Source organism: Diabrotica virgifera, chromosome 2, assembly GCF_917563875.1.
Source record: "Diabrotica virgifera virgifera chromosome 2, PGI_DIABVI_V3a".
NCBI lineage: Eukaryota > Metazoa > Arthropoda > Insecta > Coleoptera > Chrysomelidae > Diabrotica > Diabrotica virgifera.
Window position 1 is genome coordinate 185480482 of NC_065444.1, and position 15928 is coordinate 185496409.

Consider the following 15928-nt stretch of genomic DNA (forward strand, 5'->3'; position numbering starts at 1 on the left):
CGTGGTCGTAAAATTGTTTAAACAATATTTTTTTTTTAAGAAATTCAAAAAATAATTTTTTTATTGCGAACGATTTTTTTTAGATAATTTGGGTTATTCTGAGCAAAAAAGATCTCTTGTGATTTTTCTCTAAACTTGATTGTTGTCGAGTTATATGGCCATTTTCGCATTTTTCAAATTTTAAAGCGCGTATAACTCGACAACAATCAAGTTTAGAGAAAAATCACAAGAGACCTTTTTTGCTCAGAATGTCCCAAATTATGTAAAAACAATTTGTTCGAAGTAAAAAAATTATTTTTGTGAATTTGTTTAAAAAAAATTGTTTAAACAATTTTTCGACCACGGCACCGCCCGACACCCTGTGTGTGTATATGTTATAAGGACCGCTTTTTGAGTAAATTTGTGTAAAAAAATCGAATCGGAATAATTTCACTAACGGGGTCGACGATACATCCTGGACTATAGCGCTAATTGTTAATAATTAAAAATAACAGCTTTATAATAAAATATTGACAAAAATCTCTTCAGGACCTTGAAGAAGGGGTTTGAAGCTTGATTTTGTCACTTTTTGAATTTCATAATAATAATTTTTAATCGAGTTAGTAAGCCTTGAAAATGGCCATTTTCGCATTTTTCAAATTTTTAATCGCATATAACTCGACAACAATCAATTTTAGAAAAAAATGACAAGAGACCTTTTTTACTCAGAATGACCCAATTTATCTAAAAAAATTGTTCGAAATCAAAAAATTATTTTTGTAAATTTGTTTAAAAAAAAATTGTTTAAACAATTTTTCGACCACGGCACCGCCCGGCACCCTGTGGATATGTTATAAGGACCTCTTTTTGAGTAAGTTTGTGCAAAAAAATCGAATCGGAATAATTTCGCTAGCGGCGGCGACGATAGCGCCTGGTTTATATAGGACTAGCTCTCAATTGTTTAATGAGGGCAAGTAATTTTATTATTGTTTATTATGTATTTACCAATTTTGTACTAGATCTTATTTTGAATTGTTTTTCTAGTTTGTGTGACATTTTAATTGTATTATGTACTAATGGACTTCGGTCCGTCAATAAATAATAAATTAATAAATAAAAAAATGGGGTACCAATAAAAAATATATTAATTATTGCTTTCTAAATAACTAGAAGAATGTAGAATGTAGAAAATGGGGCGGCCAATAGAGCCTGATACACTGCGACCTTAGTAGATCTATTGTGTTTCCCCTTTCTTTTAAAGCACTTCATCTAGCTTAGTCCTCTATGAGACTTAACAGCCTTGATAGTGGTCTTTTCATGTAGCCTGGTGCTTCCGGTTTTTTTTTTCACCGAGTTCTAGAAACCGCACTCGTGCGAGACCTTCGCAATGACACAGAACGTGTAGAGCGGTTTCCTCTTCTTCCAGACAGAACCGACAGGTGTCCTCTTCTGTCAGGCCTATGAGACTCAAGTGTCTATTGAGTCTACAGTGTCTAGTCAGCAGATCCACTATCATTCTGACAGTGCTTCGACTGCGCGAAAGTAAGTCTGTTGTAAATTTAGCCGAATGTCCGTTGATGAACTGTTTGGCCTGCCTCTGTCCTGGGGAGTTGTTCCACCATTCAAGAGACTTCTGTTGCGCCCATTTTTGTATAGCTGCTCTTTTTATCGTATTTGCGATTCCAAAGACGGGTTCCGGACCAACCAGTGGCGTAGATGCGCCTTCTCGGGCCAATTCATCGGCCTTCTCGCTGCCACGATGACCCTTATGTCCCGGCACCCAGGCAAGTGTCAATCTGTTTCGACTTCCCACCTGAGAGAGGACATTCAAACAGTTCCATACCAGCCATGAATCGACCTGTACCGAACTGAGAGCCTTCAGAGCCGCTTGACTATCCGAATAGATAACGATGGAGTCGTTATCTAGATTTCTACTGATTAGTTCCATAGCGCACCTTTGTATAGCAGCTACTTCGGCTTGAAATACGGTCGCATATGTCCCTAGACATACCCGGACTTCCGTCCTTGGTTTTAAACCATATATTCCAGCCCCTGTACCTATATCGGTTTAGGAGCCGTCCGTATACCATATTGAGTTTGCCGTTATCGGCGGACCAGTTTCCCAGTCCTCTCTTTTTGGTATTGTGACTTAAAAATTTTTGTTAAAGCTATACCTCGTAACCATTCGGTCTACAGGCATTCCTAGAAGGGGGTCTGCCTTTATGTCCTGGTATAGCCTTAAGTTATCAGTTCCCTGCATCATACTTAAAAATATATTAATTATTGCTTTCTAAATAACTAATTACGCCTTTTGTTGGTTGGGATATATTGGCATTGACTGCGAAAACTATGGTTTCATTCGCCTAATACTATAAATAAGACTTTGATTCTTAGGACAAAAAAATAAAATTAATTTTAAAAACAATATATTATATTAAGGATTTCCACAGTATACACTGTATTCCTTCACTCCTTCAACCGTTCTCTCCAGTTCTTTCTGCTTTGTCAGTCCCCTTCCTGCAGATTTCTTCTTTCCATTGTTTCGTCCACTTCATATCTGAAAGATCTTCGGAGTCTGTCTCTCTTCCTTCTTTCTATCAGGCTCCACTCTCCTCTGTTCGTTCGTATCAGGTTAATCTCTTCTTGGTAGGTAGGCTATTATATCTGAGTTCATTCCCATTATTTTCTTAATCTGTGTTATTTATTCTGTCTCTTCTTGTTACTCTGCAGCTTCACTTTAGGAATTCCATTTATGTTGCTTTATTTTGTTTTTGGTTTTCTCTCCCAAAAGTGAGGATACTTCTTGTCATGGTGTTATATATTTTTCAAAATAAATTAAAAACAATATAAATAAAAAATTTCTACATACAATTGTACGCCGTATGTTTTCTACTACATATATTCAAAAAAAGTTGACATTTAAAAATAAATTAACATTATAAAGTATACAGATCCAAAATAACCTTGGATTTTTATTTTTAATTTTGCAAATTATTTGTTACTATATTCCACTTACTTTTCTTCCAGATTGATGATGGATGGCGAAGATGAATTCTACACGAATAGTTACTACTCGCGAACAAGTCAAAAAAGCAACAATGGTAGCGCCGACATGGGGGATATGTCGTTTATGATCGATGACTACCTTAAAGAAATCATGAAGGTAATTATTCATATTTTAATAAAATCTTAAAATTGTTACATTAAGTTGCTTCTATACGAGAAATATTTTTACTGCACTATGTGGCTGTAAAATACAGTAGCTGGCAATATTGCCAGCAATAACGGTCAGCCTATGCAATATAAAGGCTGATTTTCATGCTACGTTTTTACTCCAGGGAAATAAGGTTTTTGTTGGGACATTTGAGCAGCCAGGTTGCAAATGGGCTTTTTGGGTACTATATACCTAATACATTATACATACAAAAATGCCCGTCACAGTGCGGACGAGAATTTTAGTTATTAACAAATAAGGGTCAAAAATGGCAGTTTTTTCGTTTAAATCGCTCCAGGTAAAATTAGGATAATTAAATATCTTATTTATAGTATTCTTCTTTTAGTAGATGAGCCAATGTTTAAAACGGCAGTTTTTTAATTTTGTTCCGATCATTTGTTGCTTCGAAAATTGCAAAATAAAACTAAAATTTCGAAAATAAAAAATTTGCTATAACTTTCGCGAAAGTGACCTTACGACTTTTATATTTCACAAAAAGTTGAGTCAAAGAGTCCATATACTGCACAAAAAATTATAAGATGATTCGTCAATTAGTTTAAATTTTATTCAATTTGTTTATCCCAAAGAACTTTTTTTTGTAATGTTATTGTTCAGAAAATAATAATTATATAGAAATTCTGTGAAAACCACATGAAAGAACAATAGTCTTGTTTTCAAATTATTGAAGAAAATCATTAAAAAGTAATTTTTGTCACTACGAAAACATTTTACTAAAGTAGAGTCATTTTTGGCTTGAAAACAATTTGAATAGCTTTGTTATACCCTATACCACGAACATACGCCTGTTTTGGATTACTTCCACAACGAATATTTTACTGTGCAAAATAAGAAGAACGAAAGTAAATTGCAAATTACATTGTTGTTTATTGGAATAATTATTAGCGCCATTTACTTTCGTACTTCTATGTTGCACAGTAAAATATTCGTTGTCGAAGTAATCCAAAACAGGCGTATGTTCGTGGAATGGCCCATAATATTGACTGTAGAGTAAATTTACCTTGGAATTTCAAAAGCTGGTATTTTTACACAAATTTTCAAAAAAAAAACTTTTCGCCTATGTTAGATAATTACGGTCAAAGTTAGCCACTTTTATTATTTAATTCACAGTTACTTCAATATACATAAAATTTTTTTTTGTTTATTTGGGTTTATATGACTGCGGACACTAAATCCATTCGCCATATACATAAAATTCTCCTGTAACAGTGTTAGTTACCATACTACTCCGAAACGGCTTGGCCGATTTTTATGAAATTTTACAAGTGTATCCTATGGGACTGAGAATAGGTTTTAATCTATTTTTCATATCCATAAGTTATAAGGGGGGTTGCCCCCCCCTGACATTTTTTTTTTATTTTTTTGGACAAAGTTGTCTATCTTAATTTTATATGATGTAGGATTAAAAAATACATACAACCCTTAATTTACACTTTTCCATCACCAACCCCTATTTGTTAATATCCATCTATATATTTACATCTATAAAATTCTCCTGTCACAGTGTTAGTTGTCATACTCCTCCGAGACCGCCTGACCGATTTTTATGAAATTATATATTTATATTCGGTAGGTCTTAGAATCGGTCGTAATCTATTTTTCATATCCCTGAGTGATAAGGGGAACTCCCCCTAACATTTTGAAAAGTTAGGTGGGGATTTACGTACATAACGTACTCTACAAGACTACGAGTACATACAATCTAAAAAAATTATGATCAAAATCCATCAACAAGCTCTGGAGATATTAATTGCAGCATGTTTGAAGAATCAGTTTCATTTTTTGAGTGCACGGATTTTAATAATTCATTTCCACCGACCACAAATCGATTTCGTTAGAACGTTAATTTTAAAGCTTTATTAACAACTCTGTTGAAGTCTAAAGTTTACTCAAACTTTTACACATAAACTATTTACCTTCATCTTCGAAATGGCACTAGTTGGGTTGCTTAATTCTTATAAACAAAGTAGCTGTCAACTAAATAAAAAAAGTGGCTAACTTTGACTGTAATTAACCTAGGCAAAAAGTGTTTTTTGAAAATTCGTATAAAAATACCAGCTTTTCAAATTCCAAAGTAGTTTTAATCTACAGTTAATATTAACAAAGTTATTCAAATTGTTTATGAACTAAAAATGACCCTACTTTAATAAAATGTTTTCGGAATGATAAAAATGACTTTTTAATGATTTTTTTTAAATACTTTGAAATCATGACTTTTCTTCTTTCATGTAGTTGTCACAGAATTGCTATTACATTACTATTTTCTGAACAATATTATTGCGAAAAAAAAGCTCATTGGGATAAACAAATTGAATAAAATTTAAACTAATTGACAAATCGTCTTAAAATTTTTTGTGCGTTATACGAACTGTTTGTCTCAACTTTTCGTGCAATATGAAAGTCTTAAGGTTATTTTCACAAAAGTTATAGCAATTTTTTTATTTTCGAAATTTTAGTCTTATTTTGCAATTTCTGAAGCAACAAATGATCGAACCGAAATTCAAAAACTGCCATTTTAAACCTTGGCTCATCTACTACGAGAATAACAGTCTAAATAAGATATTTAATTACCCTATTTTTACCCGTAGCGATTTAAACGAAAAAAGTGCCATTTTTGACACTTATTTGTTAATAACTAAATTTCTCGTCCGAACTGTGACGGCATTTTTGTATGTATAATGTATTAGGTATATAGTACCCAAAAAACCCATTTGCAACCTGGCTGCTCAAGTGTCCCGAAAATGGTATATTTTTGCCTTATTTCCCTGGAGTATTTATTGTACGTTTTGTCGAACATACAAAACATACAACAAAATGTACATTTTGTCACAGTCTATACGCACTACTTGTTTTCCCTTCCGCTTTCTACCCCAGTTCAAATCCAGAATCTTGAATAGTGTGAAGTTTGTTTAGTGGGTCTTCTTAAGAGACATTTTTTTTATTATGGAGGAAACATGACTGCTTCCTTTTATTTTTTCAACTATAATGATACAGCGACTGAAGGTAATGAGGCGAAGGGGGAAAAGACAAGGTGGTCAAGAGAATGGTTTCAGAAAAGAGGCCAGTATTTTCCCGTCTCATTACTCAAACAACTGGAAGTCGAACCTGATGACTATCTGTCGAACACAATCTTTATTTGCGAATTGACATCTGAGCCTCTTGTCAGCTGCATTGAAACAAGATACCTTCATGAGAAAAGCTACGACCAAACCAGCATTGAGCCAAATAATTCCTGAAACCTGTGATGCAATCTGCTTTGTTTTAAAGCAGAGCCATTTTAAATAATTAGAGAAAGTTTTTTTAGAAGTTTTAACTAAATTGGCCCTTGAAGATGTATTTGTGTATTTGTTATAAATAGGTACAGGTTTCAAAAATGGGTTTTCTTTAATTTTAACACCAAACAGAATAAAATAAAACATAAGAATTTTCTTTTCATACTTTGATCATAAAAAACTTTACTTAACTTTCCATAAGAAAAACTCGACATAGGAAACAACTTTAAACATAAAAAATGTCACATTTTTATAAAATTAGGAATTTGAATCAGAAAAAGTGGTGAAAAAAAGCGATCAAGGAGTGGTAATTGAAGTGGTCTGGGAGAAAATAAAGCGAACTGAAGTGGAGCTGAGCCAATATAGGACATCTTGTGCTAACACGTTTCGTTGTATCCCGTCAGCTCTCACAAAATGATGCTTCTCCCATCTCGGTTCTTCAATCTAACCTTTGATTTCATTTCGATTCAACAAGACGTACATCCCCCAATCATATAGTTCGTTTTTCGTAAATTATTTTTTCACTGTTTGTAACCAGAGTTGCCAGATGCGATTTTCTAAATCCCCCACTTTTAAACTCAAATTCCCCCAAATTGTAGCTCAAATCCCCCAAATTTAAATTTTTGCCGCATTTTAATAGCTTTGTTCGCGGAGACAGTCCATGACTGGTTTCTGACTGATACGCATGCGCAGTTCCGTTTTCAAGCCCTTAAAAACGGAACTGCGCAGGCGAATCAGTCAGAAACCAGTCATGGGCTGTCTCCGCAAATAAAGCTAATGAATTAGTAGCAGTAGTAGTACGAGTAATACACGGTAGTACTCAAATGTAGAGAACAGTAAACCAAAATTAAACTACTTATCAACAGAGGGCGCTGAAATAATTCATATGTTCTATTATCTTCGATTATATGAGAGAAGAATATACAGTTCTTTCTATGTACATTCACAAATTTAATTTACCATGACCGTTGAAATTATCCATAATTCTTCCCCCAAAAATCCCCCAACCATTAATTCTTCCCCCAAAGAATCCCCCAACCATTTCTGCTTATAAAAATTCCCCCAGACGCTTTCAAATTACCCCAAAAATGGGGGGAAATACCCCAATCTGGCAACTCTGTTTGTAACTCTTATCTTTAATAAAGATGAAATATACACCTTACATCCGGAGCTACTCTGTTTTCCATGATCAAAACATATATTATGTGCTGATTGACCGAAATGAGATTTTAATGTGTTATATACCAGATTTTAACCTTAGTAGTACAATGTCATAACCATATCTAATATTGTTTAGTACTACTCCATTATTATTCCTTCTGACATATCATTAAGAGCTTTTTGACAAATGAACTCGTTGTATAAGTTGAAAAAAGTGGAGGCTATATACAACCCTTTTTTCGATCTTAACCCACTGTCTGATTCCAGGATAGATTTGAGACTATTTTTGTGTGTCTACTGTCTACCTTCTCATCCTTGGCGTTTAGAATTTGAAACATTTTGTGGTGTTATACTTTTAACAAATTATATGAAACAGGTATATTTATTATTCATATCAAAATTCATATCACACCATGCATCATTGTGCAAAATTTGTTAAATCCTTGTCTAAATACCATTTGCAAGATTTCCTCAAACCTGCTATAGATTCTGTTGTCAATTATTTTCAAAAATAGCTTCATTGTATGGGATAATAGTGCTATAGTACAATATTTGCTGCAATCATGTGTATTGTCTTTTTTGGAATTGCTATAAATATTGACGGAAACCATCCCTTGTTAAGATCCTTGTCCCATTTTCATTAATGTTCAAATTATGATCAAACCACTTGTTGAATTGTTTTTAAACGTATTGAAAATAATATGGAAAAATTATTGATGCAAACATTTTTTTTCTCAGTCAATGGACATGATGCGAGCTCACCAAATGCTCACTGACGTAGTATTAGAAGTAGGAAAAGACCTTTTCTACGCCCATAAAGTCGTTTTGGCCGCTGCTAGTCCCTATTTTAAGGCTATGTTTACCGGAGGACTCAAAGAATGTGATATGGATAGAGTTAAGTTACAAGGCGTTTCTGCCACTGCCTTAGCCAGACTCATAAACTTTATGTATACGGGAAGAATTAGAGTAACGGAAAACACAGTGTGTCAATTATTGCCTGCTGCTACTATGCTTCAGGTAAGCATTTGTTTAATACAGATTATTTTAGTACCCATGCCCATAATCTACAAAATTGTAGTACAGTCGTTAGAGACGAAAATCTGAACATCTGGAAATCGTAGGAACAATCTGAATATTGCTAAGAATGTACATTTTGAGACCCTAAAAAAGATGTAAAAAGATTACAACTTCTACCCCGGGCTTCTTCCTAATATCGACAACGGAATACACAATAGAAAAAAACGTATATAATTTTGAATAAAAATGTTTATTAGGACTTTTTGCGTAGAGTTAATTGTTCTCTCAGAAGCAACGCTTGAAATGACCGGCGATTTTGAATATCGTTACGTGCGCAAAATCAATTTTAAAATTTGTATCGACTAGACGGTAAAAATCCGATGTCTTTTGATCCTAGTTCCGATTGACAAAAATCAAAATTCGTTTTAAAGGTGAAGAGTGTAACTTTCGTATGCCGTTTTTGTATTTTGCCGCAAAAACGGCCGTTTCTATAAAGCTGTTAAATAAATAAATATTGTGCGATTTTTGCCATGTTTTACAATTCTTATGAAATAATTAAAAAAACACCGCACACATCTTATGGAAAGTATAATGTCACTCAAATGAAATAAAATTTACATGAATAGATGCGTCCTGAAATTTCAATAATTTGATACCATTGCGCCAACTCTTTGTTTAATTAGGGCGTTAATTGCAATTAAAGTTTATCGAAATCGCATTTTGAAGTCCATAAAACTGGCATTCATAAATAATATTAGTCTAGCGGCTATTGAAAACAGTCTATTCACCACTATCATAAGCCGATTAGAGGCGGTACAACTAACCAAATTATACCTACTTTATTGTCAAGTATAATAGGAAAAGATAAGAGTAAGCCTCTGCCTTAATCCCTCGAGAAAGGTTTATGGAGTAAGCGAATCACAAGATCTTTTTTCTCTCGTACATTCCCAATTGATTTTAGATTTATTTTTATCAATTTACGCTCTTGTTAATCAAATTACAGAGTTGCTGCAATGATAAAAAATATTCGTAAATTCGGGACAAATCTATTCATGTAAATTTTATTTCATTTGAGTGACATTATATTTTCCATAAGATGTGTGCGTTGTCCTTTATCAGTTTCATTGACCGATCGCTATGGAATTTCCATTGATAGACCCTAATCTTCAAAATCTATAGCATAAAATTTCGATTTTGAGTTTTTTCAACAAATATGAGGCATTTGAAATACCTAAAAAACGCTGAATTTAAACTTTCACATTACAAATGATCTCACGTCACTGGAAATCCGTCCACGAAGAAGGGATTGGCTGGAATTTGTAGCTGAGGTTGTTTAACCTTCGGAGTACGGAGATTATTTGACTTACTTAGATTACGAAGATGGGTCAAGCGTGACCCATTCTCATTTTATTTATAAGGATGTTTTAAATAGTCAGTATTAATAAACAGTATCTTTAATTCAACAAAAAACAAACAAACATAACAATTATAATCCTAAATTATTGTATTTAAATTTTTTAAGATGGTTTCCCATGGGTATATACTAGTTCGCTCCGGCGGCCAGATTTTAATACCTTACAGAAAAGGGGCATAGCTAAGTTCGCTCCGGCCATATATTTGAATACGTATACCCGTAAACAGAGACGGCTGCGATTTACGTGTACCTACAAACATATTAAAAATATTTTTCGAAATCCGAAGACCGGGTCAGGAGTGACCCGGCATTATAGATGTTACGTAGAGGAAAAACTGTAATTTGCATGTTCACTAATTATATACGAAAAAATAGATTGAAACAGATAAGGAGAACTTACGATCAATCGGATTTGTAAAAAAATTATTTCATAAAATATTAAGAAATAAGTGAATTTCGGGTCACGCTTGACCCAGTCTTCGTACTCCGAAGGTTAACGACGTTCTACACCTTCGTTGCGGGGTATGCCTCTCAGAGGAAAGGGGGGAAACTTATATGCAAGCGAAAGTTGGTAACAATGCATTTATAGCAGAATACTCAAATCATATGTTTCAGTAGTGAATACTTTATAAAAATAAATTATAAAAAATTACGGAAATTACGGAATTAATTATAATAAATAAATTAAAAATAAATGGACGGTAAATAATCCTCATTTTTTAATATGTTATTCCTTACAAAAAAAACTTTAATGTAAGCACAAATAATTAAAAATCGTAAATTTGGGTCAAAAGTTATTAACTTTTTAAGAATTCCCATAAGAGCCCATGTTAAAACTTAACTTTGAACCTTAATAGTAATTAAACGGCACGGTAAAACAATTTTTTAAAAATCAGGTCTTAGTTTTTTGAAGTAAACTATAACATACTAAAATTTCATGCAAATCCTTAATTCTTTGCCGAAGGTGTAGAACGTCGTTAATTTCGATGCGCAATTGAAAATTTGACGTTTTAAACGTTTTAGGTCGATTGTGATGTGAAAGTTTAAATGTAGCGTTTTTAGGCATATTTCAAATGACTCATATAATTTGTTGCTAAAGCTCAAAATCGAAATTAAATGTTATAGATTTTGAATATTATTATGCTCTAACAATGAAAATTTAATAGTGATCGTTCAATGGAAATAACAAATTTTATTGATATCAGGAAAATAGTAAAGAATGGCAAAAATCGCGCAACGTTTATTTATTTAACAGCTTTAACTGACTTAATTTGAAACAAAATGCAAAAATACAAACGCTGATATTCTGAAAAACTGAAAAACGAAGTTGAAAAACAGTCATTGACAATCGCCGGTCGCTTCAAGCGTTGTTTCTGAGAGAACGGAAAATTATCTCGCTACATTTCTTGTTATTATTTTAGAAATATTTTTTCTACGGCGTACCTACATATTCTTGGTAAATCGATGTTTTCCGTTTTCCCCCGTATAAGGGTGGTTTTAGGGAGGAAGGCCGGGGGTAGGAGTCTTCTTCTTTAAGTGCCGTCTCCCAATCGGTGGTGGGATATCATCATCACTATCTTTACTCTATCTATCGCAGCTCTAAAGAGTTCTATGGAACTGCATTTAAACAAATCCCTTAAATTCTTCAACCAGAACACTCTCCTTATTCCTATACTCCTTCCTCCTATTATCTTTTCCTGTATTATCAGTCTTAGCACTTCATATCGCTGTCCCCTCATTACATGTCCCAGATATTGTAACTTTCGTATTTTTATTTTGTTTATTATTTCGTATTCTTTGCCCATTTCTCACAATACTTCCGTGTTACTTTTCTTCTATGTCCATACTATTCTAAGCATCCTCCTGTAACACCACATTTCAAAGGACTGTAGCTTAATTATGTGTTCTTGCTTCAATGTCCAGCTTAAGTCCATATTGCAGTATCGAAAACACGTAGCATCTCTGAGCTTCTTACTGTCAGTTCTAATCTAAGGTCTTTGTTGCAGAGAATTGTTTTCATTTTTACAAACGTATTTCTTGTTAAAAATAAAAATGTATACCATTTTTATTCAGTTGCAATGCGAAGGCAAAACAATCTTATTTTTCACTTATAATACGGAGCGCAGTCCAGCACTCTGAATCGACGATTTTCGACTCTTATTGGAGTCTCATCGGAGGGACGTAGGCCTGCTGCTCCATACTCGAAGTGACCAACCATGAAAGCTTACCCCCACATTACAACTGACGTGTATGGATTAGGTGACTAGCGTCATCTGGCAATTGAAAGGTAAAATTTTCAATCCTAATAGCAACATTAATAATATTGAAAAAGGTACAAAGAAGGTACAAAGTGAGTAACAACCGAAAATCCGACAATGCCCTTTTTGAGACTGCTGAGAAAGCCTTCTATCGAAAACCCAATTCCACCGTAGAAAATCTCGATGAGTCTTACCCAAGCCAAGAAGAAATTCATGAGTTTTGGGGAAATCAACTTTCCACACCAGCTGCTCTTAACAACAATGCTGGATGGATAGAAGATACGACACAGAACTGCCAACACTACACTACTACTCTCTACGAACCCTTCACCACTGAAGAAGTCTCAAATATCATCAAAGAGCTTCATAACTGGACCAGACGGAGTTCAAAACTTCTGGTTTAAGAAGTTTTGGAGTGTTCATGATTGCTTATCAACACTAATTAATAATGTTATTTCTAATCCGCAGGAAACACCAGTATTTCTAACTCAGGGAACGACTTATTTAATACCGAAGGATCATTATAACACCCAAGATCCAGCCAAATACCGCCCAATTACTTGTCTTCCAACTTTGTATAAATTGGTCACATCCTGTGTAGCCCGGCGTATCTCTCAACACTGTGAACTGAACAATATCATAGAGCCTCAACAGAAAGGATGCGCTAAGAATTCCATGGGTTGCAAAGTACAGCTTATCATCGACTCACTCATTTCTAATCAAGCATATTCCAAAAAGAGGTACTTGTTTACTGCCTTCATTGATTACAAGAAGGCCTTTGACTCAGTGCCGCATGAATGGCTTATAGATATATTGAGAATATATAAAGTCGATGATAATATAGTGACCTTTTTACAGCATATAATCACAGAGTGGAAGACTAGAATTCACCTTCAAATACCTGGCGAAAATAACATCGAAACTGAAAATATCGCAATCAGCCGGGGCCTGTTCCAAGGAGATTCCTTAAGTCCACTGTGGTTCTGTCTAGCTATGAACCCACTATCTCAGCTATTGAACTCCACTGACGCAGGTTTAGCATCAAAAATAACAACAATGTGGTGGCGAAGCTTAATCATCTGTTGTATATGGATGATTTGCAACTAGATGAGATGCTAAGAACTGTAGAATCCTTTTCAAATGACATTAGTACGCACTTCGGACTAGACAAGTGCCGTGTTTTAAATATAGTCAAAAGAAAAGTACAGCCCGGAGGATTCGATATGCAAAATGGCCAGAACATCGAGGCCATGGGTGAAAACGATATGTATAAATATCTTGGAGTAAAGCAAGCGCGGAAAATTGACCATAAGCAAATGAAAACTGAGATAACTGCGGAGTTTATACGAAGAGTAAAACAGCTGCTTCGTTCACACCTTAACAGCAGAAATTTGTTTAAGGCACTAAACACCTACGCATGTTCCGCGCTTAGCTATTCGTTTTGCATTGTTAAGTGGACAAAACGGACATAGAGGATCTTCTGCGAAAAGTAAGAACACACCTCACAAAGGCACAAAAACACCATCCTAAAAGTGCAGTAGAAAGAACGACATTACCACGGAATCTAGGAGGAAGAGGACTTATGGATATAGGTGAGCAATTAGATAAACAAATTGCTAATTTAAGAACTTATTTTCAGATGCAAGCTGAAATATCTACTCTACACCGCGCTATCTGCGCAGTAGATGACACAACACCGATCAAACTGAGGGAACCAGAACTGCGCATAGACCACCTCACTAAAAACGAAAAAATGCGCAACTGGATGGGTAAACCTTTGCCCGGGCGACATCCCAATGAGATCAGCCAAGACTATGTCGACAATACAGCGTCGAACTATTGGTTGACATCAGGAAAGATGTTCCCTGAAACGAAGGGTTCATTACTGGTCATTCAGGATCAGGTTATACCAACCAGAAATTACCTGAAATATATCGTTAAACACCCTCAGGTTCAAAACGACAGATGCCGATATGAATGTCAAGCCCAAGAAACCATCCAACATATTACAGGGGGCATGACGCAGTGGGAAAAATCCTTCATCAGGAGATAGCTATCAAGCTGGGACTTCTCCAAACGGACCATCACCCATATTATCAATACGTCCCTGAGAGTATGCTTGAGGATGGCAACTACAAGCTATACTGGGACCGCACTGTGCTCACAGACCAAACAGTGGCACATAATAGACCAGATCTCGTACTAGTTAATAAATTAACCAGACAAACAACACTAATTGATGTGGCGATACCTAACAACAATAATTTATGTAGTAAAGGGCCTAGCCGGGTAAGATGGTGAAAAGTGCCCCCAGCTCGATTTAAATTCCATATAGGCCAATTTTTAGCACATATAGAGGAACTCACTTTCTGAAATTTTTAGCCCCCTAGGTGGTCACGTGACCCCCCTAGAGCCTAATTAGGCTTTTTATGTTTTTATTTTTTATCTCAGGCGCATCAAGAGCTAGCCAAAAACTTTATTAAAAAAAGTTGTAAGTTCCAAAAAGATCTATAAGAAAAATTTTTTTTTTAATTTTTTGGCGGGAAATTCGAATTTTTAGAACAATTTTAAATTTTTAAATGACTCTGAAAAAAAAACTAAGACACTCGTTTTTACGAAAATTAATTATAATGTGTATTTTTGCACAATCTTTCACCATGAATTTTTTCAGAATTTTAAAATTGGTGAAACGTACCTTTAAAAATAAAAAACCGCATTTTTTCAGTTTTTTTCTCGTATTTTGAAACAATTTTATACATATTTTTCAAAAAAGGTAACACTGTTACTAGAATAGGTAAAAAACTGAAAAATAATTGGGGTTTGCTTAATAAAAATTTTTTGTAAAGCCATCCATTTTCAAAATACAGGGCGTTGAAGAAAACAAAATTTTACACATTTTTTACGATTTTGCTGAAACTACTGGCAACATTGTAATAAAACTTGGCGGGATTTAAGAGCTGGTTATTATGCATATTTTGACATACAATTAATGATTTGATATTCATCATTGGCTCGCATAGGGGTAATGGTCTGAACTTTTTAAAGAATAAAGATAGTACGCCACTGACATATTTCAAATTAACAATCGTTTTTTAATTTCTCGTTCAATTTGTGACAAAAAATGTATCTTGTTATTTTTTCATACGACGCGCCATTTTTATTCAAAAAATAAAAGATCTTAACCCTTACAAAGTATTCGAACTTCTAGTAGTTTCTACATCTACAATCTACATACATAATAAACTCATACATCCATTATCAAAATTAATTCGAATACTTTGGAAGCGTTAAGATATTTTATTTTTTGCAGCAAAACAGCGCGTCGTATGAAAAAATGAGAAGATAGATTTTTTATTGCAAATTGAACGAGGAATTCAAAAATGATTGTTAATTTGAAATATGTCAGTGGCGTACTATCTTTTTTTCTTTGAAAAGTTCAGACCATTACCCCTATGCGCGCCAATGATGAATATTAAATCCTTAGTTGTATGTCAAAACATGCACAATAACTACCTCTTAAAACCCGCCAAGTTTTATTACAATGTTGCCAGTAGTTTCGGCAAAATCGTAAAAAATATGTAAAATTTTGTTTTCT

The 15928-nt window shown here is 34.2% G+C and overlaps 1 protein-coding gene across 2 annotated transcripts in view; it reads left to right on the forward strand.

The window, feature by feature from the left end:
• The window catches only part of LOC114338980 (kelch-like ECH-associated protein 1), a 253837-nt gene that overhangs the window by 181722 nt on the left and 56187 nt on the right, over window positions 1–15928 (forward strand). For both annotated transcript variants that reach the window (XM_050644119.1, XM_028289608.2), the window contains exons 2-3: window positions 3007–3142; window positions 8383–8661. In XM_050644119.1, coding sequence (XP_050500076.1) covers window positions 3011–3142; window positions 8383–8661 — 411 coding nt within the window. In that variant the 5' untranslated portion in view covers window positions 3007–3010. The remainder of the gene's footprint in view (window positions 1–3006; window positions 3143–8382; window positions 8662–15928) is intronic.